We start from the raw sequence: 24,085 nt of genomic DNA on the forward strand, positions 1-24,085 counted from the left end.
ACAGACAGACTTGGGTTGAGAGATGAATTACCGTTGGATGCGCCTTGCCAGCCCGGATCCAATGAGCCATCCCTCATCCCCAATATCAGCGTTTTAAGCTGAAAAGCGTAGATCTACAAGCACCGGCCAGCGAGAGCCACCTTTGTCCACTCTGAGGAGCGCTGTGGCCAGCCACTGTGGGCCAGATTATATGGTAGCACACTAGCATTGCATCACTTGCTAACGTCTATATGCTAAAGCTATACAAGCACACATACCTGAGATATACAACGTTTTTGAAGGCCTGCAGACGATCTTCCGACGTCATTGCCGTTATTATCCTGTTCACTGAAAAGTGCCATTTCTAACTTCACAGCACTCTGTCTGCCATATAGAAATCTGTGACCGCCCCTCCAGAGCATGGGAACTTGGGAAGCGATAGCAAACCGATCATCAAAAAGTCCTGCGAAATGCCAACATTTTGAAGAAACACCCTTTTTTCACCGGTTAAATGTAGGACTGGTTACTCCAGTCAACAACAGATTTGTTTTTACTGGTCAAATACGCGAAATTGATTTTTTTGTATATTACCATGTGTTAATATAATAATAATATAATATGGAATTTTCAGTGGCTATCATAAACAACATAAGGTATATGCATAATTTTGAGTGGACTGAAGGCAGACCGGCAAAACCCATGAGGACTGAAAAAGATGGTGACAAGTTCCGAGATCAAATGCCTGTTGTAGGGTATGGCAGCTCATAATGTAATAACGGCTCATAATGTGATAACGGTTCATAATGTAATAATTTAAATGTAATAAAAAGTTCATAATGTAATAATCAGCTCAAAATGTAATAAAATCATGAGCACTAACGTAATCTACCCTGGCAAATGTAAAGCAGCAGCCTATCAGAGTAAAACTATAGTGACATACTGTAGAATACTGCAATTCATACACAAACAGCTTTTTTTCAGAACATCCTCAAACACGGTCAATTGCTCTGAAGTAAATAAATATGAAAATGATTAGTTGATGATGATACCTATGTTGAATGCACTTATTGTAAGTCGCTTTGGATAAAAGCGTCTGCTAAATGACTGTAATGTAATGATAATCTACACGCTAACAACGCTTTGCATTGTTAGCTTCCTGATCTTTTTTGGCACGCGACTCCCTCTAACCATGCAACGGTACGACGCCTAAAAACGCTTCTTCTTTTACATGGTTTTGTACACTTGCTGGCTGTTTCTGGATGCACTCGTTTAAAAAAAGGACACCGTCCCGCTGACATCGCTTGAATTTACTCGTTTGATTGGTCCTTGTAAGTGCAACACATATTGCATCACACACACACACACACACACACACACACACACACACACAAGCTGCTGCACCACTTCTTTTTTTTTAAAGTAGAGCTTTAGGCAGAATCACAAATAGACAGAAACAGAATCAGTTTCTTTCAAATATTCAGTTTGACTCCAAATAGAAGTTGGCTCCCAATTCTTTTTTACACGTCTGTCTGACTGGCTGGTTAGTGTCCATCATTTACCAGCCAACGAGAAAATCAACACGCCACTGGCATTTGGTGGGGTGTTCATTTTGGCACGCACGCGCGCACAGTCGCACACACTCACTCACACCCAAAGTTATTTCTCACAGGTTTGCTCTACAGTATGTAACAGAACAGGATTTTGACAACTTGAAAGGGAGATAAAAGCCATGTGTCCTCTCTCTCTACAGGTCTCTCAATCATGTTTGTAGCCTAAGAAGCTAATGAGTGGCTGTTTCCTCCTCCGAATCACCCAAACCCCTCAGGGAGTCTGGGGTGTCTTTGGGTCATCAGGATCAAAAGAGCAGCTGGCATAAAACTCACCCACTGCCAACAGTGACACAGCCTATACCCCTCCACCACACGTGACACACCAGGGCACATCCTACTCAATTTACAAATGTCACAACTGGTTTAACCCATTAAGACCAGGTCTTGTCATTGTGTCATTTTAGATTTTAGCCATACTTTGGCTATTCAAAAATAGCAGATATACAAGTTCACAGCACGTCACAATGCCGTCACATTGATTCTTTTAAAGCGAAAATGTTTTACTCAAATCTTTGCTTCTGGGGGTCCCTGGAACAAAATATTTTGAGATGGGGGGGGTCCGCTGCCAAATAGATATAATTTTGGGGGTCCTTGACATGAAAAGGTTTTGAGAACCACTGTCTGCTATAGCAACATAAGTTTTTCAGAAAACCGTTCAGATCAGATCATATCAAGCCTGATTTATTGTTGGCACTAATTACTACCATCATTTCAAACGGAAAAAACAAGACAAAAACACTTCTTTCGTTGGATGCTTCATTTTTGCATTTAAAACATTAATAAAGCTTTAGTTGTCAACTCAAGAACTGAATTAATTACACTGCAAAGGCAATTACTATACCGTCAGGGCAGTGACACAGTGTCTCAAACAACGTAGGCTGGTGACCTGCTTAAGCCTCAACCAGCCCTCTGACTGAATGTCTGTCTGACTGAGTGAGTGAAACACACACACAACCTGCTAGTCACCAACCACAGGAAACCCAAGGAGATCTACACAAGATCATCTGATCATCACTATGTGCGGGGGGGGGGGGGGGGGGGGGAGCCGCCACCACCACCACGGTCTCTCTTGTAATTCCAAAACTCATAATGCGACACATGCATGTGGTTACTTGAGTAAAAGTATCAATACTGCAATGTAGAAGTACTCCGTTACAAGTAAAAGTCCTGAATTAAAAATGTACTCGAATTGAAAGTACAAAAGTATTGGTATCAAAATGTACTTAAAGAGCCAAAAGTAAAAGTACTAAAATGTTTGAAAATAGCAGATCTACAACGCGTCGCATGAGCTTGTAGATCTGCTATTTTCAAATAGCCTAGGTATAAAATAGGGCTAAAGTGGTTAATGTATGTTTTATATTGTAATAATTTATCTGCAAAGTAACTAGTAACTAAAGTTTTCAAATAATTGTAGTGGAGTACAGTATTTGCCTCTGAGATGTAGTGGAGTAGAAGTAAAAGTATTGGAAATTGGAAATACTCAAGTAAAGTACAAACACCTCAAAATTGTACTAAAGTACAGTACTTGAGTAAATGTACTTAGTTACTTTACACGACTGCGACACATGTTATGAATGAAGCGCAGAGTGGGCTCTCGAAAAAACAAACAATGCAGCCTTCAGGAGGAAGATGGTGCGCTGTGGTCTAATAGTTTCCTGGCACCGCTGGCCGGAGGAGGAACTCGCCCACTACGGAGAGAACGGCCAGAGAGAGAGAGGAGTGTTAGAAGTGACAGGCATGATTGGAGCGGCCGCTATACGAGAGCAATCCAGTAATGGGAAGCAGAAGTGGAACTAACTGCGTCCATGGCTCCGCAATCACTGAAGCGGAACACAGGGCTGCTGCTGGGGCCACAATATACTGTAAGTGCCATGCTATGCTGTGAGGGAGCATACGTCTCTATTCCAGCCATTCCCCAACCTGGGGGGGTGGGGGCCTGTCACAATTATTACATAAATCGCAATTATTTGACGTAGTAATTGTCATAATCATTTCCATCATTTCCATTTTGCACTCTTTCTTTAAATCTTTTTACGTTTTCTATCACTATTCTATTGTTATTACCTATGCTGCTGCATTGTCTGAAGGAAGTTTTACTCTTACGTACCTGTACACAAGATGTAACAATAAAGTACAACCTTGAACCTTGATGTTGAAACATTTTCATATATTTACAATGTTCATATATTTTCAAACATAGTGAAAATGGCCGATCTACAAGCTCAAAACGCGTTATTAAAGTTATTAAATTATGCAAGTCATTGGTCATATCTGCCCTGTGCACCCATTGTTTACGAAGCCTAAAAACCAAACAAATGTGAATTTGTATTCATAATGTTCCAATGTTCAATGACAGAAATGCAATTAAATCGTTAACCACAATTATTTGAGCGACAATTAATCGTCAAGTAACATTTGGATATTGCAAGTGGGCCCCAAATAACTGGTAAAACACTAATATTTGTATGTAATGTTAATGTAAATGCATGCGTTTCAGTTATACTGTACACGCACACATTTCAGTTCAATGAAGTACAGTAGTATCTTTTCTTCCTTTGAAGCAAAATACATTACATACACGTTTTTCGATGGGTCACTATTACTACATTTAATTAAAGGGGGGATGAATACAGCATCATGTTCTAACGTGGTATTTTGTCAGATACCGTACTTTGAGATTTCATACCGTCATTAGGAAATGTGTGAGACAGAGAGCGGATATGTGCATCTTACCAGGAGCTCATCCATACTGGTCTGACACTTCTCCAGGTTGATTCTCTTGATGGCCACCTTCTCCTTTCGTGGTATACAGTAGGCTGCCTGGACCACAGCTGTAGCCCCACTCCCTGGAGGCACACACAGAAACAACAAACATTCATTATCAGGGCGTCAAGAGAAAGGATTAGGGATGGGACGAGAATCGGACCTGTAACGAGTGCATTTGGTACGCTCTTATTTGGTACACTCTTATTTCAGTCGATTTTGACAATAACAGCAGATCTGCAAGCTCACAACACGTTGCGTTGTGAGCTTGTAGATCGCCGAACGTTTCCCCCAGAATAGGGAAGCTGGGAGATCAAGTGGTTTAACAAAAGTGGCATTTTAAGGCTGACAGGAAATGGGGAGAGAGAGAGATGGGGAGTGAACACGCAGGAAAGGCCGTCGGGATCGGGACTCGACCCCGCGACGCGCTGTCAGGCTACATTGAGGCCTGGACCGCTACGGCAGCGGTCCAGGCCTTGAGTGGAGTGTTTGTGTATAATGGGGGGGGGGTGCATGTGTATGTGTGTGTGCGTGTGTGTGTGTGTGTGAGAAGTGGGAGTCCAATATAGGTTGAACATTTAAAGAAAAAATAACGCACTTCCTCCGTCTCTAGGTGCTGAGCAAAACTGTAAGAACAGAATCATGAAAACAAAGCGGGGACTCGCAACTCACTTTTTGAATGCTCCAAGGGTTTTATTTGCAACAAACATTTGCAACATGTCGCAAATAAAACACTTGGAGCATTCAAAAAGTGCGAGTACCCGCTTATATAAGTTGACCATAATATTTACAACCCCCCAGCAGTGCTTTCACAGCTCTCGGAAAGAAGAAACTAGAGGAGCTTTTGAACACAACATGGTTTGTGAAAATGTAAGCCAGACAATCACAGAGGAGCACACATGGCTATGGCACCACAGACACACCCTTGGGCTTCCCCTGGCTTTCCCCATATTGTGTAGAGATGTACACCAGCTCTCTGTGTAACAATCACACACACACACACACACACACACACACACACACACACGTATTAGCATACTTGTGGAGACAGCAACATTTTACGATGGCTGTTTCTGTAATGCCATTTTTACAATTTGTTGTTTACATTTTGCCTTTGACCGCAGCAATAGATTGTACTGTACATCCATTCATATATTCACTGTTGACAGACTGTACATGTACTTATTAATGACCCCCTGACCCTCAACACATGACAGGAGCCCCTCAGGGCTGCGTGCTGAGCCGAGTTCTCTCCTCTTCTCCCTGTACACATCTAAACCTAAACCTGACAGGGCTAAGTTATGTGCAACACCATCACGTAAGTACAGTAAGTACTGTATAAATCAGGCATAACTCTAATCCCAACTCCTAAACCTAATCTCTATAATGCTCAATGCCAATCTCTCTATAATGCTCAGTGCCAACTCCTAAACCTAATCTCTCTATAATGCTCAATGCCAACCCTAACTTGAATCTTGATCTAATTGTAATCCACAAATCTGTTAACCCATTAAAAGCGGGAAAGCATCCGTGCCATTTTAGATTTTTGCATTAGCTATTCAAAAACAACAACCACTGGATATACAGGTAATCATATCGCACTTGTGTGAAATGTTTGTGTATATAAAATGTGTAGTCACATCTGTAATTAAAGTGGTCTATGTGATGACAGCTTTACACAGCGAACACGATAAGGAAAGCAACCATCAAACAGCTTGCGAGATTGTACTGTTAACTTACAGTACATCTGTACATCTGCTATTTCTTTACATTTTTGAAGAATCTTGAAAGTGTGAGAACTACTGATTCAGAGGGCATTTATAGAATCGGCCTCAGGTCTTAAAACAAACATTTCTCTTGTGAGGACCAGGAAGATGGTCCTCACAATATCAATTTCTTCAAATTCTACTATATACTTGTGAGGACATTTGGCCCTCACAAGTAATACAAGTATAGTGATACAAGTACACACACACTCAACACAGGAGGCCCTCAGGCCTGCGTGAGGAGCTGAGTTCTCTTCCACACACACACACACACACACACACACACACACACACACACACACACACACACACACACACACACACACACACACACACACACACACACACACACACACACACACACACACACACACACACACACACACACACACACACACACACACACACACACACACACACACACACACACACACGGGGTCAGCTAGGAGAACAACCTCACTCTCAACGTCAACAGCAATAAGGCAGGGCTTGAAATTCATTTTTCCCCCCTATATGCTTCACATCGGGGGGATTCATACATGGGGGGGGGCTTGTGAGCTTAACCCATTAAGGCCTGAGGCAGATTCTACAAAATGTCTTCTAATTCGGTTTTCTGAAAAACCCTACTGTATATGTTACTGTACGAGTGGTTCTCACACCTTTTTGTGTCAAGGACCCCCAAAATGATGTGTCTTTGGCCACGGACCCCCATTTCAAAATATTTTGTTCCAGAGACCCCCAGAAGCAAAGATTTGAGTTACAAATGTTCGCTTCAAATAAAATATATTCAAAGATTTGCACAACATTTCTAGATTTGTCAAAAATAGCAGACCTACAAGCTCGTAGCTTGAGCTTGAAGGAATGTGAAAAAAACTAAAATATTTTTTGTACCGGTCTGTATCTTTCTACTGTCCTTTAGTCTTATGAATGCTTTTTTTTTAATTTGTATTATCTTGGGTGGGTTCTTACCTCTCCTGCAAATTTTCATTCTTACTGCCGTTGCCAACATTATGACATCTGAATTTCAGACTGTATGACGTTGAAGCATAAAATGGTCGCTGTGTGTATGAGGTGATCAATTGGCTCCAAGTTTAAATCCTACAAAAGAGGGCTAATCTCTTTTTTTATATAACTAAACCGGTGCCCGGACCACGCAAGTTGGGAACAATGTAAGTCAGGAACGATGCAAGTTGGGAGCGCGTGCTACAAACGTTAATACCCACCGCGTTACCACATTACTAATAACATTAGATTACAATAGATATACATTACAATCAATGGGTTATTTATGCGGCACGCAACTACTCGGGAGCGATGCAAGCCCCATCCAATTGTTCATTACCCGTTGAACTTGTTGTCAGCGTACCTGTTGTGGTATTCACTAACAAACAATCGACAAAATATTGAGAACCAGACAGACAAACAGATACAGAGATTTTGTGCATTGCCCTGAAAAGAATGAATTTCTATGCACATGAATTGTGCATGTGCACCCCACCACTTGTGCAGCGGCACAAGCATGAAGCAAAGCTCGGCCAATCAGGGAAGCCGGTGCATACACCCCCTTAGGTGTGTCCTCCACAGGCCCATGGACAGACAGATACAGACAAGCGTGGCTTTTTGTTTGTCGACAACCACTGGTCCGACCGAATTCCCACTCGGCCATGCACTGCAATGATTTTATCATGATCTACGACACACGTTTCAAGTCAAATGGTCAGACGACAGTGCCCGAGTTATGTCCAGGTAGGGCTGTCACGATTACAAATTTAAGTTGGCGATTAATTGTCACGCAATTAATGACGATTAAGGATTTAATTGTGTGTTTGGCATTGAACATTGGAACATATGAAGCCTTTTAGGCTCCGGAATCAAAAATTGCACAGGGCAGATATGACAAATAACTGAAAAATACAAAGCAAGTATTGACATTTTTGGTCATTTTATACATGTAAAAATTGCAAAGATAGCTGATCTACAAGCTACAAGCAAGTCATGAAGTGACGTGTTGTAAGCTTGTTGTAAGAGGTGTTGTAAGCCCAGGACAGTCACACACAAACAGGTTTCTTCAATTTATAGATAGATGTACGATAGTATGACTATGAACAGTAATACAATTCCTCCAGCAGTGCCGCAGAGAGAGAGAGAGAGAGAGAGACTGTACTGTGTAGTACTAAGAAGGCATGCCAGCCTTCTGTTCTTGCCTGCTCTCTCCCTCCCAGGCATGGGTACAGTATGCATGAGGTCACCTCAGTGCCTCCTCCAAGCTGAGAACCAGATGCTTGTGGATAAAACCTCTTGTTAAACACCATGCACGCACGCACACGTACACACACACACACACACAGACTGTTTCCATGAGATCTTCTGCGTATGTGTGACGCTGAGCAGTGCTACAAGTACATTCCTCTTTGGCAGGAGGCTTTGCCGTGTTACAACTTAACCACTTAAACCCCATATGGTTGAGCGGAATCCCTCAGAGCTCTGTGCTAGTGTATTTTCAGTTCTCCGTTATTGTGGGGAAAGCTTTAGCTGAGAATAGCCGATCGACTAGCTCACAATTCGATCGACGATTATTTTTGCGTTACCGACGATTAAAACCTACAAGGAAGTTTGGTAAACATAAAAGTGCAGCCTACTGGAGTGACCACCACCTGTGTTGTGGGGTTGTGCTGGGCTTCACCATGGCTAATTTGCATCGACATTCTCCTACTTTCACCAATAAATCAAAAAATAGTGTGAATACGACCGTACTAAAAGGGCAATCTCTCTGTCTTCTCTCAAATCTCTGCCATGTCACACACGTGCAACAAATTAATGTAAACAAGAACAGTAATACCGCCAGCCGTGTCACACCAAAAGCGGTGACCGACTGAATAGAATGATTACGCAATCACCACAGACTGCAAGGCATCGGTCACCGATTTTCGTGTAACATCCGTGCAAGTCTCTGTTGACAGACACAAGCTTGTCCATTTATCAGGAAACGGATGGATCTTCCTTTTGCTTTGTGGCAACGGAAAGAACAGGGAAATATAGGTCTTAAATGTAACGAAGTAACTACATTATTTTGGAAAAAGGTTACTTGCAACGCTGCTACCCCCAACTCTGCTCCGTCAGAATCCTAAAGAGTAAAGAAAATAATGAGGAGAATTTGGTCATGTGTTCCGCAACAGCATTAGTTTTTAATTAAAAACCAGATAACTGCCCCCCTTTATATAGGCTTATAAATTTTGTCTTATCCATGTTCCCTACTGGCTCAAGCAAAAAAACTGAACAATGAGAACTCTGTTAATATCTGGGCACAGCGTACTGAGGGCATGGGAGGTTGGGGAACAGCTTACTGTAAGGAGGACCAACTTATAATTCCACCCTATACTGTAGCTGACTCTCTTGCTTAACCACGTAAGCCCCATTTTATACTTCGGCTATTCAAAAACAGCCAATCCACAAGTTCAAGATCGGCTATTATAAAAAACCTGAAGATTTAAAAAAAACCTGAAGATTATTTAGAGTAATAATTTGATTGATTATGAATGATCTAAATATGCAAAGCAACTACTGTAGTAACTAAAGCTGTAGTGGTGTAAAAAGTACATTTGTATAGTATAGTATATATGTTGTATAGTTATGCTGTGTTCCCTATGTAATGTTGTAATGTAATGTAATGTAATGTAAATGTATTCCACCGTTTGTCTGTCTATTTTCTGATTTTATGTTTTTTGTGAGGACTGCGGATGAAAATTTGCATCTTTGCTAAATCCGGTGTATTTACGTACATGTGACGTCCATTAATATGCATTGTCCTGTCCAAATAAACAAATAAAGTAAGTGAAGTAAAGTATCAAGAAAGTGAAATGCGTAGTAAAGTAAAAGTACCACTGTGTACAGTACACAAATAAAGCTCACACGTATCTTTGAAAACCTGCTCGTTACAGTGGCAGCTATTGACGTTGGGACGAGCTATCGACTGATCCACTTTAAAGATGTCCAGTCGGCGCTGCTGGCCTCAATAGTGCACTGCAGTATTAGCCTCCAAGAAAGCATGGATCATTCTCCCCGTCACTCAAAACAACCAAAGGGGCTGAAAGGGACTATAAATAAAACAAACCCCACACCAGCATACAACAATCTGGAGGTGGGGCAGGGCCAGGGATGGAGAAGTCGGCCCTGGCGCTGGACCATGGGGGATTCAGTTGCCCTACACACATAGTGGGAGTGTAAATTCCCACACACAAACAAACAAGCGGTCGTCATGGTTTTATTGGCCAGGCACCCAGGGGAGAGTTCTGGGGATGGGGGTGGGGCGGGGGGGGTTCTCCCACACTCCCCAGGGAAGGTAAGCAAGGTCAAATGGCACATTTAATGTATTAAACCAGAGGACCAGCACTTTCTCCAAGGCATTCAGACTGTGTGTGCGTGCGTACGAGACCACTCTGGTCTAGATTAGAATAGAGCCGACGATAGGAGATAGGAGGAGGAGCAGCAGCAGCAGACTTATCTCTGAAATGTCCCCCACTTGAAATGGCTTTTGTGAGCTCCGCCTTTATCCAAACTAAAGCCCTTTACGTATTACATCCACACATCGAGAAAGCTTCAGTTTAGGGGTAGGCAACCTTAGGCACGCAAGGGTGCCAACATTTGGCACAGGGGAGGATGATCATTGGCACACTGACATAAGTGTGTGAGAGAGAGACATACACAGTACATATATTTTTTTTTTAAATGTAGGGTAATTAAGTCCCCTCACATCTGTATGCAAAACATCCTGCACATAATTCTACATTCATTCAAACTCTGAAAACTCTTGAACTGGGAGGGAATCTGGGAGATAGTTATTATTCTGAATCTGATGATCATTACAATGTCCTGATGTGAGAGAAAATATTTAAAAATAATAATTATAAGGTTGTTATGTACATGGGAAATCAAAATTTGTTGGAAGAACCAAGAAAATGAAAAACATGGCACTTCATGTCAAAACAGGTTGCCGACCCCCTGGTTTCAAGGTCTTGTTCAAGGACACGTGGACACAATGCCAGGATCAGGACCTGGATTCCTGGAGGCCTGCTCTCCCTCCTAAGAAGCTCTTATTAGTCTGCTCAAATGAGCACAGAGTCAGCTGTGTGTTCTTTGGCTGCATTGTTCTTAATCCACTAATCCAGTTAAGTGATCATTCAATATTTTATATTCCATTAGGGTCCTTTTGGGATTCCTATCCCGAGTTGAAGAAGTTCAATTACTTAGCAGAACAAACAAACCGTTTGCATTAGCCTAATTAAAATGATATGTCGTAGACCAAATCGTGATTTTTGAAAACAAAGTACTGTCTGTAACTGACAGCGAGCAGCGATTCCTGACAGAAGATAAGAGGTGCCGTCATCTAGGCGGGAGGAGCGGCACAAAAGCACCGTCGTCACAAAGGGGAGAGGTTGGGGGGTGCATTGTGGAGGCTCCACAGGGCTTTGAGCGACGTCCAATGTGCCAAACGGTCTCATGACGCAGACACAAAAGGCTGAATATCAAACAGACAGGGACGACCTAGACAGCGCAGGCTGCCTCACAGAGCTGTGCTGGTACGTCGACACGGTGCTGCTGTATTTTTGGGGCTTTTATGCCTTTATTTATAGGACAGTATAGCTGACAGGAAATGGGGAGAGAGGTGGGGTGACACGCAGGAAAGGTCGTCGGGATCGGGACTCGAACCCGCGGATTGCAGCCTAGGGTGCCTGGACCGCTACTCTGTGCCGTGCTATGAGCCGTGCTATATCTGCTATTTCTGAACAGCTAAAGTATCAAATAATAGTTAAAGTGGTTAAAATAATTGTGACGCTATATTAACTACTTTTGCTAGGGACCCCCTGGTACACCCCCCAAGGACCCCTGGGGGTCCCCAGACCCCACTTTGAGAACCAAATAAATAGAGGGACAAACAAGGCGTGGGGATGGTATCCTATACAGCATGAATTAAACACAGCATGAGAATGGCGTGTGTAAGTAAAACAAATCAATGAAGGATATCCTCCTGCCAGCCAATAGTAGTCTAGTGGCTGTTTTTAGAATAATGGATTCATTAATAAAGTTACAGGATTATCTGACCCCAAAAAGATAAAATACACATAATGTAGTCGCCAATGCATATTTTTAAGTGCGTTAAACTGTACCAACAAGCTGGGTTTAGCTTGTTTTGAATGTTGATGTCTAAATCAAATCATTATATTGAGTTACCCCACATTAGGCAAAATTGAGTAAAGCAGACCCAGCTGATGTGGTGTGTTTGTTTGTTTCACAACAGCCTGGTTGGAAGTAATTAAAAGGCCTGTGTTAGAACTGGAATGGAATCACATTAGGCTCTTCTTTAGTTTTCATATTTCATTTCCGCTGAACTCATTTCAGTTTGTAGATCGCAGTCTTAAGTGAGGTGGTATATTTACCACAGACTGTTGAGAAAACACTCTAGGGCAGTAATGATTATTAATGGCAAAAAGGAATTCACAATAACTTATTTTGGTCAAACATCCCTCAATCAATGTAGGCTAGCCCTCGTCATACTGACTAACTCGAAGGGCAGTGTTCTTTCCAAGTACACATCCGTCTTTCATGCCCTAACTCAGTGGTTCTCAAAGTGTGGTCCGGGGACCCACAGCAAAATGAGTTAATATAGCATCAAAATCTGTTTAACCACTTTTACCCCATTTTATACCTCGGATATTTCATTCATGATTGGTCTATTTTAATTGGTCTATTTTAATTAGGCTAATGCAAACCGTTTACTTTGCATTCCTATTTGTTCTACTAAGCGATAGAACTTATTCAACTCAGGATAGGTATCCCAAAAGGGCCCTAATGAAATATGAAATACCGATTTAGAAAATCTTCTCATAGGGGGGTACCTGGCAAACAATCATTTCAGATGGGGGATTCACGGCCAAGTGCATATCAATTTGGGGGTCCTTGACATGAAAATGTTTGAGAACCACTGCCCGCCTAACTCATGGAGATCTTTCTTAAAGGAGCACATCACCCATTTTCAACCTTATCTTCATATAACTGGTGGTCCTTACTGATGCTCATTATAAGATGGCACAATTTCCATCTACTCATCTCTTTGGTGGGCTATGAACAGTTCAGAAACCTGCCTATCAGTTACCTCCTACCTATGATGTCACTGGTAGGCACCATCAGTACTGAACTGTCCACAGCCCTCCTCTGAGACACAGACAGAGTGAGAAGACAGAAAAGGTGCCATCTTATAATGTGCATTTGCGAGGATCTATTGTATGAAGGTAGGTTGAAAATGGGTGACGACTAAGGACTCCTTTAAATTGAATACATTTCCACTGCAAGTTATTAGCATCAGCAGCGCTGCATACCCAACAAGTGGTCAAGACGGTATATCAGCAAGTATCTACCCTATAGCACTGTTTCCCAAACAGTGGGTAGGGACCCGTGTTTGGGTCGCGGCCCAATATTTATGGGTCGCGAGTAAATTTCCCCTTTTCGTTTCCTACATTAAAAAAAAATATCTATATCATTTCGAAAGATTTAAAAAAGTTTAAACAAAAATAAATCTGTACTTTTCAAAAACAAAAATAAATCTGTACTTTTCATCAATTAAAAACATCTCTTTCAAAAGTTTCATGAATACAATTTTTCAAAAATCATTTCCATAAATATATAAATGGTTTAAGGCACGAAGCGATGCGTTAAATGCTTGTAGATCAGCTATTTTCACTAATTTGGGTCTAGGGCAAACGTCAAACTTTCTTTTGGGTCTTGAGCTAAAACGTTTGGGAACCACTGCCCTATAGTAATCCATAACAGTACACACTAAGCAACGTTAAATATGAAGATATCACAAGTCACATATATGAACACAAGTTATTACTTTTCCATTGGTCTGGCATCAATTGTTGTGAACAGCTGTAAAGTTTTAAATTTTATTTCAAGTCATTACCATTTTCTTTCTTTGATTGATGCCCAGCTATTCATTAAGCCTTCGGATGTTTTCCATCATTTAAAAGTGCTTCATTATATTAATCTTATTAGAGACCAATAACTTTACTAAATGAAATGTCAGGAGAAACATTGACAAAACAATCATGCTCTTTATAAAAAAAGGAGCCAATGTTTCCTGTAAGCACAGAGACTCAACAGTATGTTTTCCCCTAAACAGGTCAAGTCACCCATGGGAAGACCTCACTGCCTTATGAGCATTAAGACTGGTTAACCTCTTAATGGGTGAATGCAGGGCACATGCAAGACCAGAGCGTACGGTAATAGATCTCTTGAACCCATTAGGACCTGAGGCCGAACCAAAAAAAGTCTTCTAAATCCTAACGGTTTTCTGAAAAATGTTGTGTTATGTTGCTATATTGGTGCTAAAACTTTTGTCATGTCAAGGACCCCCAAAAATATTATGTTAAGTATTTGGCAAGGACGCCCCCATCTCAAAATATTTTGTTCCAGGGACTTCCAGAAGCAAAGAGTTGAGTTAAAATGTTTGCTTTAAAAAAAATATGGATATATCTTAATCCTAAATTAAAATTGCCTAGAGGGTGGGCAGGTGAGCGGGCAGGTAGACGTCACAAATGTAACATACGGACCTGCGAGGCGCACCGTTGCTCTGCCCCCTCTGTGTTCCTATTGGCTGGCCCCAATCTTGGTAGGTCACTCTTAGACGGCCAATAAGGACGGGTTGTAATTGCTTAAGCCCCGCCCCCTCTGTGTTCCTATTGGCTGGGCTTTAAACAGCCATAACTCCAGTTCCCAGCATGCTAAACCCCCAAACTTTGTAGGTGCTCTTAGAAGGCCATTAGGGACAGGCTGTAATTGCTTAAGCCCTGCCCCCTCTGTGTTCCTAAAATACCAGATCTACAAGCTCATAGTGCAGCACGAAGTGACGCGCTATGAGCTTGTATATCTGCTATTTTTGAATAGCCAACCAATGTGCTATATATATATATACATATATAGCTAAAATCTAAAATGACACAGATGCTTTTCCGGTTTTAATGGGTGAATGCAGGGCACATGCAAGACCAGAGCTTACTGTTCACAATAGATCTCTTTAAGTGCCTAGGCAAGGTAGTCCCGAGTTGGCCTAGTCTCAACCTAATAACTATTTAAGTGCTGTTTGCTCTTCTGGAAGTTGAGTCGACGTCCCTCAGCATGGAATGCTTGCATTCAGGAAAAGGCCCATTCTGATCCATCTCTTTGAAGTGTGTCATTATGTAGAGTAGACAGCAAACCGCATAGCACTGATACGTGGTATAACAGGCTTACATTGTAAAATGAACTGTCAAAAAAAATGTCTACACGGCTAACACTTCGTGACTGGCTTGCCAGCCAAGGTGCATGGTAAGAGTTTTTTAAACTACCATTCAAGCACATTTTTTAACAGCCAAACGTGATGAATAGTTTTTTAGTATATCTCCATGTATTAAGGAAATATTAAAATATATATAAATATTAATATAAATTATTAAAATATTGATATTTAGAGGGTGTCGATAGCTGAGTGAATGAGTGTCCCACATAAGCTCTGATGCCTGACAGGGAGTCCTGGGTTCGATTCCCAAGCCCGCTGGGCCTTTGCTGCAGGTCACTCCCCGACTCTCTCCCTCTTCACTGTGTACTATCAGTAAAGGCAGAAAAAATCTTAGAAAAATAAAAAATATGTATAGAGTACACATTATACAGTATATATATATTGTATACAATTGTAGCTCATACAGTACTCTAACAGCAGATGTATGATGGTGAAAAAGATGGGGTACCGAAAAGTCCATTTGAAGAAAAACTATTCACTAACTTAGATTACTTGTTGGTGGTGAGTGACAAAAAAAAAGGGGGAAAATACAAACAAAAAACTGAGCCCCCCCAAAATAATCTCACAGGATTAGCAGAGCACTGGAATTAGCTGCTACATAAATGGAGCAGGCCCCTGGACGGGGGCAGTGTCAATGCCCTCCTTCATGAGCCGTGACCAGCGGCATGGCAGCAGCCCTGTGTTTGCCTTTCCTGCCCTCGGCAGGCCAGTCCACCGTGTGACGCCATCCGCCCTTTATTACATTTCCTCTGCATGCCTCACTCACATTCCGCACATTATTCCAGGGCACAATGAGAAATGTCACACATGGCTCGCCATCACACCAGTGGCAACCAGCCTCTGTGTCACAAAATACAGATTATTGTGACCGATGCAGATCCCCAATTTTGGAGAGACCTACAGTAGACCACCGATTACCAATATTTTGACCAATTTAGTAAAAAAGTTTTAAAAAAATGTATGATTTGATATTCAATATTTCCATCATCAAATCACATGCACTTCTACATCAGTCCGAATACAAATACAGAGAAACAGATAAGTTTACAACAGCACTGGCACGACGATGTCCTCAAAACAAAAGATGGACAACAGACATACTCCATCCGATTGGAATAATCTTCCCAGTACCTTAACTCTATTACCTTCATTACCTTTATCCATCTTTACTCATCTTCAAATACCCTGCTCCTGCTTTTAATTGCCTCCAATTGTTTTGCATAATCGGTCCTGTGAAGTGTATTGAATACACTGTGCATATTTGTATTTTGTGAATTCTTATGGGCATGATATTGCATGTTACTGCATGTGCTTGTATGTAACGGTCTATAGTTTTGTTCATATGGGTATGTATGTCAACGCATGACGTTTTGTGGGTGATTATGTGGGGTGGGAGCGGCCAATTACAGCAGAGCTTTTGTTTTGTATTGTGTCTTTGTCTGTGTATGCATGGATGTATTTGTTGTATTATTCTGTCTGTTTACTGTGCTCTAAGTATATTTGTAATAAGGACCCCTAGAAAACGAGACGAAACATCTCAAGGGGTTTATCCTTTCAATAAAAAGGTACATTATACTGCCAAACTAGGAACTGCATCCAGACCTAGACAACATACTGGCTCACCAAAATGTTGCTGCTCTCGCTCTGTAAAGACTAAAGAGTAGTTAGCTAACATTATGGATACGATTTTCCAAAACATGACTTGAGACAAGATTTATATTTTATCATACACCAAAAATAATCTAATATAAAAAAATAGATCTGTACGTAACTACATTGTTGGACAGAGTATGAAATTAAGCATTACTTGCAAAGATAAGGATTGTACGTCGGATGACAAAAAATTTTTAACCAATGACAACTGAATTTCTCCCACAGGACCAATAAAGCTCTGTCTGTTTGTCTGTCTGTCTATCCTAAAAGAGGTTCCCACTTCCCAGCACTTAGTGCATCATAAGTCAGTCACACACTGTAGCATTACCATCTATCAAAGGGAGAATGAAGAACAGTCAATTTACCCATTTCCAAACATTGTATCAAAATTGTAACGTAGTCCCGGGATCCTACAGTTGTCTGTAGTTTAGATGGAATGGTAACATTAAAAGGAGCTATTGAAGAAATCAGGTTTTTTTGACAGCCTGCACCAACTTTAAACACGGAATTTAAGACTTATCTTTACTGATCAGCGGAGTGGAACTGCTGCAACAGCCAGCCAAAACAAACTAATGACACTGCTCTAATGAAGGCAATAGTGACTCAACTTTATTTCAAGGACCCCGAGTTTGACATGCCTACATTATAATTAGGCATTATTGTATTAGGCATACAAATGTTTTTTTAAATCTCTAGGACCCCAATCTGCACTGCAAAGCCTGTGACACTTTGCACACATACTTCCCAGTATGCCATAGAAGAACTCATGTTTTGGCCGATAAGTCTTTAATCGTAGGTTGTGTGTGCAATCAATTCCTCAGATTTTTTTTTATTTACTCAAGTACTGTACTTAAGTACAGTTTTGAGGTACTTTTACTTTACTGGAGCATTTCCAATTGTCTATACTTTTACTTCTACTCCACTACAGCTCAGAGGCAAATACTGCACTTTTACTCCACTACAATTATTTGAAAACTTTAGTTACTTTGCAGGTATAAATGATTACATAAAACATACATGAACCACTTTAGCCCCATTTTATACATACTGTAGGCTATTTGAAAATAGCCGATCTACAAGCTATTACGTCCGTGGTCAGGTGATCAAGATCTATCTGTCAGATTTTTCAGATTCCATTCAGACTGTCTTATGATTGCCTTTCAATGTTTGCAGGAGGGCCCCGTTTAGCACAGAATGCCACAATTTAATCAGTAAAAGTCATTAATACTGTAAGGAATAAACCAATCAAAACCAGTTGTTAAATTGCTATGGGACATTGGTACAATAACTAGTCGTTTGGAATTAGTAGCCCTCAGTGTATCGCAGTTGTATTTATGTTCACTCGTCACATCCCAGTAATAATAATAACCTAACCTACACAAACAGCTAGTCGTGATTGTGTAACGAACACTTAAGACTTCTATACTGCAAGCTGCAATTCCTGGGCGTTTAATCTGAAGTTTAAGGCCTCTGTGTCATCAGTTGGACATACAGCTTTAAGTTCCCTGCTTTGTTATGAGACAGGGCAATGTGTGGGGTGCGCGTGTGTGTGTGTGTGCGTGCCCGCGTGTGCGTACACACACACACACACACACACTTGGGCGGGGGGGGGGGGGGGGGTTGGGTAACCCGAGCAAAACGGTTTCAGAGAAGTCACCTGATTGCTATCTAATCCCCCAGTCTAAATCAGAAGTGGAACAGCTCTCTTTGTGCATCTTCATTTGGGGCTTATGAACCCATTTCCCTACAATTTCCTCAACCTTCGGCCGGATGACTCAAGAAATGCCAGAGAATATGGATACTAGTAACGCAAACCTGAGGCAGTTTTTAAATAGGAAAAAAACATTGAAGTTGCTGCAGGACCGTGAGAGGAAATTGCAGTAACCCATATCATAAGGTCAGCCCTAAAAAAAGCTGGCTGGTGATGGTAAGCAAGCAAGAAAAACTGCCTGGAAAGAGAGAGAGAGAGAGAGAGAGAGAGAGAGAGAGAGAGAGAGATGGGAAACAGAGATAGTGCGAGGAAGAGAGAGAGAGGAATAGATTATGTAGGTGTATATAAGACTAGCGCAACAGGGCTGACAGATTTGTATAAGAGCGAGGAACAGATCTCCCATTACAGCGACAGGATGAGTTCCCGACATATCTAACTGATGTTAACAGTGACTCGAGGAGACGGGGCCTAGCAGCACAGGGGTTTGCAAAACTTTTTCACAACACACGGACCACCAAATCTTTTCATTTAGGCCACGGGCCTTCCTTTTCAAATGATTCTGTACTAGGGACCCTAATATGAAATATGTTAATGATATTCTTAGTTTAAATGAAACGTTCTAAAAGTCAATTTTACATGAGAAACAGATTCATAGTGGCGGGCACTTTGAAAGCCAATTGCCTAGCAAAACACATAATGTCAAATCAGGTGACGGAACGGTTTAAGTGTCGACATTTGAAGAAAAAACATTTGGTTACGTTTTACCAGTTTTTACCAGTCTGTAACTGGTTAGGGTACCTGGGGTGAGACTACAACAACGTACAGTACAAATCAACATTAAAACGCAATTTAATTCAGGCTAGTCGTTAACCACATTCCCTCCCAGAATAAACTGGCTGTATAATAAAGTGGGTTACAGTCCCACCTTGAAGCAGCCATACCAGTTTTTTTTTGGAGCTCCGTTGACAATTTTTGGCACTTCAACCTATCATCATTCAGCGCACGAAACAGCCACAAAGCTGGTTCCTATACAAGAGGAGCTTTATCTGTGTGTGCATGCAGAAAGGCAGGGCGTTATCTTTGTGGGGTACCCTCCGGTTCAACGTTTCCAAGAAAACCCGAGGGGGAAATGCGTAGAACAGGTAATGCCTTAGAAAAATACACAGAACGGTTCATTCGAGGGCTGCAGAATGGGCTCTCTATAAACACAACTTCCCTCTAGAGACAAGAACCCACCAGCAGAGGAGGTGTGTGTGTGCATGTGCGTGTGCGTGTGAGCCAGGACTCAATTGCAAGCACATTTATGAGCTTCCACAAGTGGAATCGTTTGAAAGGACAATACTTTGCCTTTTTACTTATTCTCATTCAGTCAGGCAAGGCAAAGGTACGGTAAGGTCAGCACTCAGCAGTTAGTGGGGCATTACAGAACTTCACGCACTTAGAATCTGTCTTTCAACGGCATGTAAACTTAATCTAATATGATAATACTGTGCATAGTATAGTGAATGTTCAGCTGTCAAGAGGGTCTGCATTAGAAGCCATTTGCAGCCGCATGGTGGTTGTAGTTTGCAGCTGGTTCAAGTTCAGGGACCATTAGTATTATTGTTAAGTTTAGGCATGCATGCTGTTCAATACATTTGAATTAATAGTGAGATACACATTCAGAGCGCCCGGTGGCTTTAATGTTTCCTTTACCAATGTTTGACATGTTAAAAAGGCTAGAGAAATTAGAGTGTGCACACACAGAAATTTGTTGAAACAACTTTTAAGGTGACCGAGTGCGTATTGAATATTAAAACATCTATTCAGTTTGTGCACACACACAACATAAATGTAAACACCCTCCAGTCATACAAGATCCAACAGCTTCAAGTGGTTCTAAGTTCAGGTCTAAGTGCTGCTGATTTTGCCAAGAAAAACTATCAAGTGACTCTTGCAAAGGCGGGGAACAGGGCACAGTACTGTTTATGCCTGTATAATACACAATAACCCAAGTAGCCAAGATTCTCCTGGATTAATTCATTCAGGCAGTAAATTACCTCCAACAATATCCTGAACTGGGACAGCACAGGACCATGGTCTGGAATGTCTAGCCAACATAGTGACAGTGTTTTGGAAACTCTGGTGCTGAGACCTACAGTATATCTTTGGCATTTGGCCTTGAAGACATGCACTGCAACAGGGTTTCTCTCTATTTTGTGACATTTCCCCATTACTGTTTGCAACGCAGTGTCTTCCAGTTCACCACCAAGCACATAAAAGAGAGAGTAACTGTAAAAGGGTATTACTATGGCAACAATTAATTACATTTCAAATAAAGCTAAACCTACTTTGCTGGTTATATACGCTCTAATTTAAAGCACTTTTATGTTTAAAATGAAAAGGCCGGAATGCAGCACCTAAATGTTTCAGCATTATAGGACATTATATTACTATAATAGGACCACAATGGAAACAAGTCCCCAGGGCTTTTGTGTTATCCTTTTAGCCTGAAGTCTGACTGTACCTCCTGCTGTTTACATTTCTGACTAATAAACTATTCAATCAAAAAAGCAACGTCACAAAATAATCATGCTCTCTCTCTCTCTCTCTCTACAGGCGATCAAAAAACTATGCACGCAGTGGTGGAAAGTAACTAAGTGTATTTACTGTGCTCTAAGTACAATTTTGAGGTACTTTTACTTAACTGGAGTATTTCCAATACTTTTACTTCTACTGCACTAAATATTGCAAATATTATACTTTTACTCCACTACAATTATTTGAAAACTTGACCTGCTAGTTATGGGACATAGTGCATAATGAGTACTTTCTACTTTTAGTACTTAAGTATATTTTGATGCCAATACTTTTGTACTTTTACTCAAGTAAATTTTTAATGCTGGTACTTTTACTTGTAATAGAGTATTTCTACAGTTGCAGTATTGATACTTTTACTTAAGAAAAAAATGTGAGTACTTTTATCCAACACTGTCTCTGTCCACAAGAAACTATGCATGTGAGAGTTGAGGCTGTTTCATACTCATATACAGTGGTGGAAAAAGTACTCACATGTTGTACTTTAGTAAAAGTACCAATACCACAATATAGAAATACTGTAAGTACAAAACCATTCACATTAAAATATACTTTAAGTACTGAAAGTAAAAGTACTCATTTCGCAGAATTGCCCATTGCACAAGTATCCAAATGTATAAAAATGCTTTGAAAATAGTAGATCTACAAGCTTGTAGATCGTCTATTTTCAAATAGCCTAAGTATACATGGGGCTAAAGTGGTTAATGCATGTTTTGTAATAATAATCTAAATCTACAAAGTAACTAGTAACTTAAGTTGTCAAATAATTGTAGTGGAGTAAAAGTATAATATTTGCCTCTGAGATGTAGTGGAGTAAAAGTATTGAAAATTGGAAATACTCCAGTAAAGTAAAAGTACCTCAAAATTGTACTTAGAAAAAGTACAATATTTGCCTCCGAGATGTAGTGGAGTGAAGTGAAAAAAAGTATTGAACAATGGAAATAGTAAAGTAAAAATTCCTCTTAGGTGAACTCAAGCACAGTACTTGAGTAAATGTACTTAGTTACTTCACACCACTGGCTCACAGTACAGTATAGAGGTCCTGCTCTCAGTCTCCAGCACATAGTCACAGCCTGGGGGTTCTGGTAGGTTTACCCCCCCAGGTCAGCCCGTGTGGACGGTGCCTGTCTTCTCTTCACCTTACTACTGGAAACGTTCCATTGACTCTCAGTCACAACACCGCCCAGCTGGGACTGGGACTGGCCAAGACCGAAGAGACATGTGCAACTTTATCTAGGCTCACACAGGGAAGAAGATGCATTTTCTGTCGGTGACAGTCACAGTCGCACCAAGCATAAATGGCAGTTTATTAGTAAAATAGCATATTAACAGGCTCTAAAAGCTTATGTCTAACTGAAGCCTCGCAAGCTAGGTGTGTACACATACATACCAATAACCTCCTGTAGCTCATAGTCATCTTTGTTGATGGACCAGGTTTGGGAGCTCAGGTCCTCCGACATGACTGCAGAATGTGTTCAGCAGCCCGAGCCCAGCTATCTTATCTGTGAAGACGGTGTTGTTTTGAATCCAAAAGACTGGGTGTAAAAAAAAAAGAATAATTCAAAGTAAATCCCCCAAACAAACAGGACCAATACAAGGGTTGACAGTTCTTCTCCCCCCCTTCTTTCTTTGCTGAATCCTGCAGCACTCCTCTCCTGTCATTCCCAAAGTTTGACACTAGCCCAACAGCCCCGCCCACCACATTTCCTACCGAGCAGAAACGTGGACTCACGCGGCGGCCATTTTGAGTGTACTGCACCCGTCGTCATTCATGAGGATAATTTCTACACTACTTTAACTACCCGTTTATACATCGGATGTGAGGAGATACACATGATATAAAGGAGGGAGATTGTAAAATGTGTACTTAATATTTTGTATTTTTATTGTTTTATTGCTCTTAGTTCTCTTTTGCTTATCTGAGTTTTTCCTAAAAGTTCTTCTCTTTTTTTATCCTCTCACCTGGCCCCCACACACATGTTAACTTAAGCACCTTTGAGTACTTTGAAAAGCGCTACATAAATTCCAAATATTATTATTATTAATGATATTAATATATAGTGTGGATGATATGATCCAAGTCCTCCGCATAATATCAATTAAAGTTTGATTTAAACTGTTCAGTTCATGCATTGATTATTTAGAAAATTCCTCCCCACATAAGCATCATTGCAAGGCCAAAGAAAATGTTTAGTGTTTAACAAACATACTCACACATAGGCCATATATCAATCTATATGGTCTGCCACACTTGCAATGGCTGTTTGTGGGTGCCAGGCGATAGGCGTGTGGCTGGGGGGACGTTCTGTCGTGTAATTGGACAGTATCGTGTTCTTCCCTTTATTATTGGATGTTCAATTGTCAATTGTGAACTGAACCCCTCCCTGGTTCCTTTTTTTGTCAAGAGTCCGCTAGCGACACCTCTGGTGGTACATTGTAAATGCATGCGGAGTTCCGCCCTTGCTCAAGTATGACACATGCTGGAGAAAAAATGTACACACATTTTCCTGCACCTATGGGTGCTTGGAATGACATGCACTAGGATACTTTTGGCACCTTTGGACATACATACAACATAATTAGCACAAAGCCTACATATGAAAGGACCAATGGAAATAAGCCGCTGGCTTTTTTCTGTCTATCCTTTTGATAATGGTGTGACAATGTATGTACTTTTACATGTTTTATTAAAAAC

General features: G+C 41.0%; 1 protein-coding gene across 4 annotated transcripts in view; it reads right to left on the reverse strand.

The window, feature by feature from the left end:
- The window catches only part of oxsr1b (oxidative stress responsive kinase 1b), an 82,686-nt gene extending 59,647 nt beyond the window's left edge, over window positions 1–23,039 (reverse strand). For all 4 annotated transcript variants that reach the window (XM_080418217.1, XM_080418218.1, XM_080418215.1 and 1 more), the window contains exons 1-2: window positions 22,781–23,039; window positions 4,323–4,435 (exon numbers count right to left, since the gene is read on the reverse strand). In XM_080418217.1, coding sequence (XP_080274343.1) covers window positions 4,323–4,435; window positions 22,781–22,850 — 183 coding nt within the window. In that variant the 5' untranslated portion in view covers window positions 22,851–23,039. The remainder of the gene's footprint in view (window positions 1–4,322; window positions 4,436–22,780) is intronic.
- Between the last annotated feature and the right edge of the window lie 1,046 nt (window positions 23,040–24,085).

Source organism: Gymnoscopelus braueri (assembly GCF_963280865.1).
Source record: "Gymnoscopelus braueri genome assembly, chromosome: 21".
In the NCBI taxonomy this organism is placed as follows: domain Eukaryota; kingdom Metazoa; phylum Chordata; class Actinopteri; order Myctophiformes; family Myctophidae; genus Gymnoscopelus; species Gymnoscopelus braueri.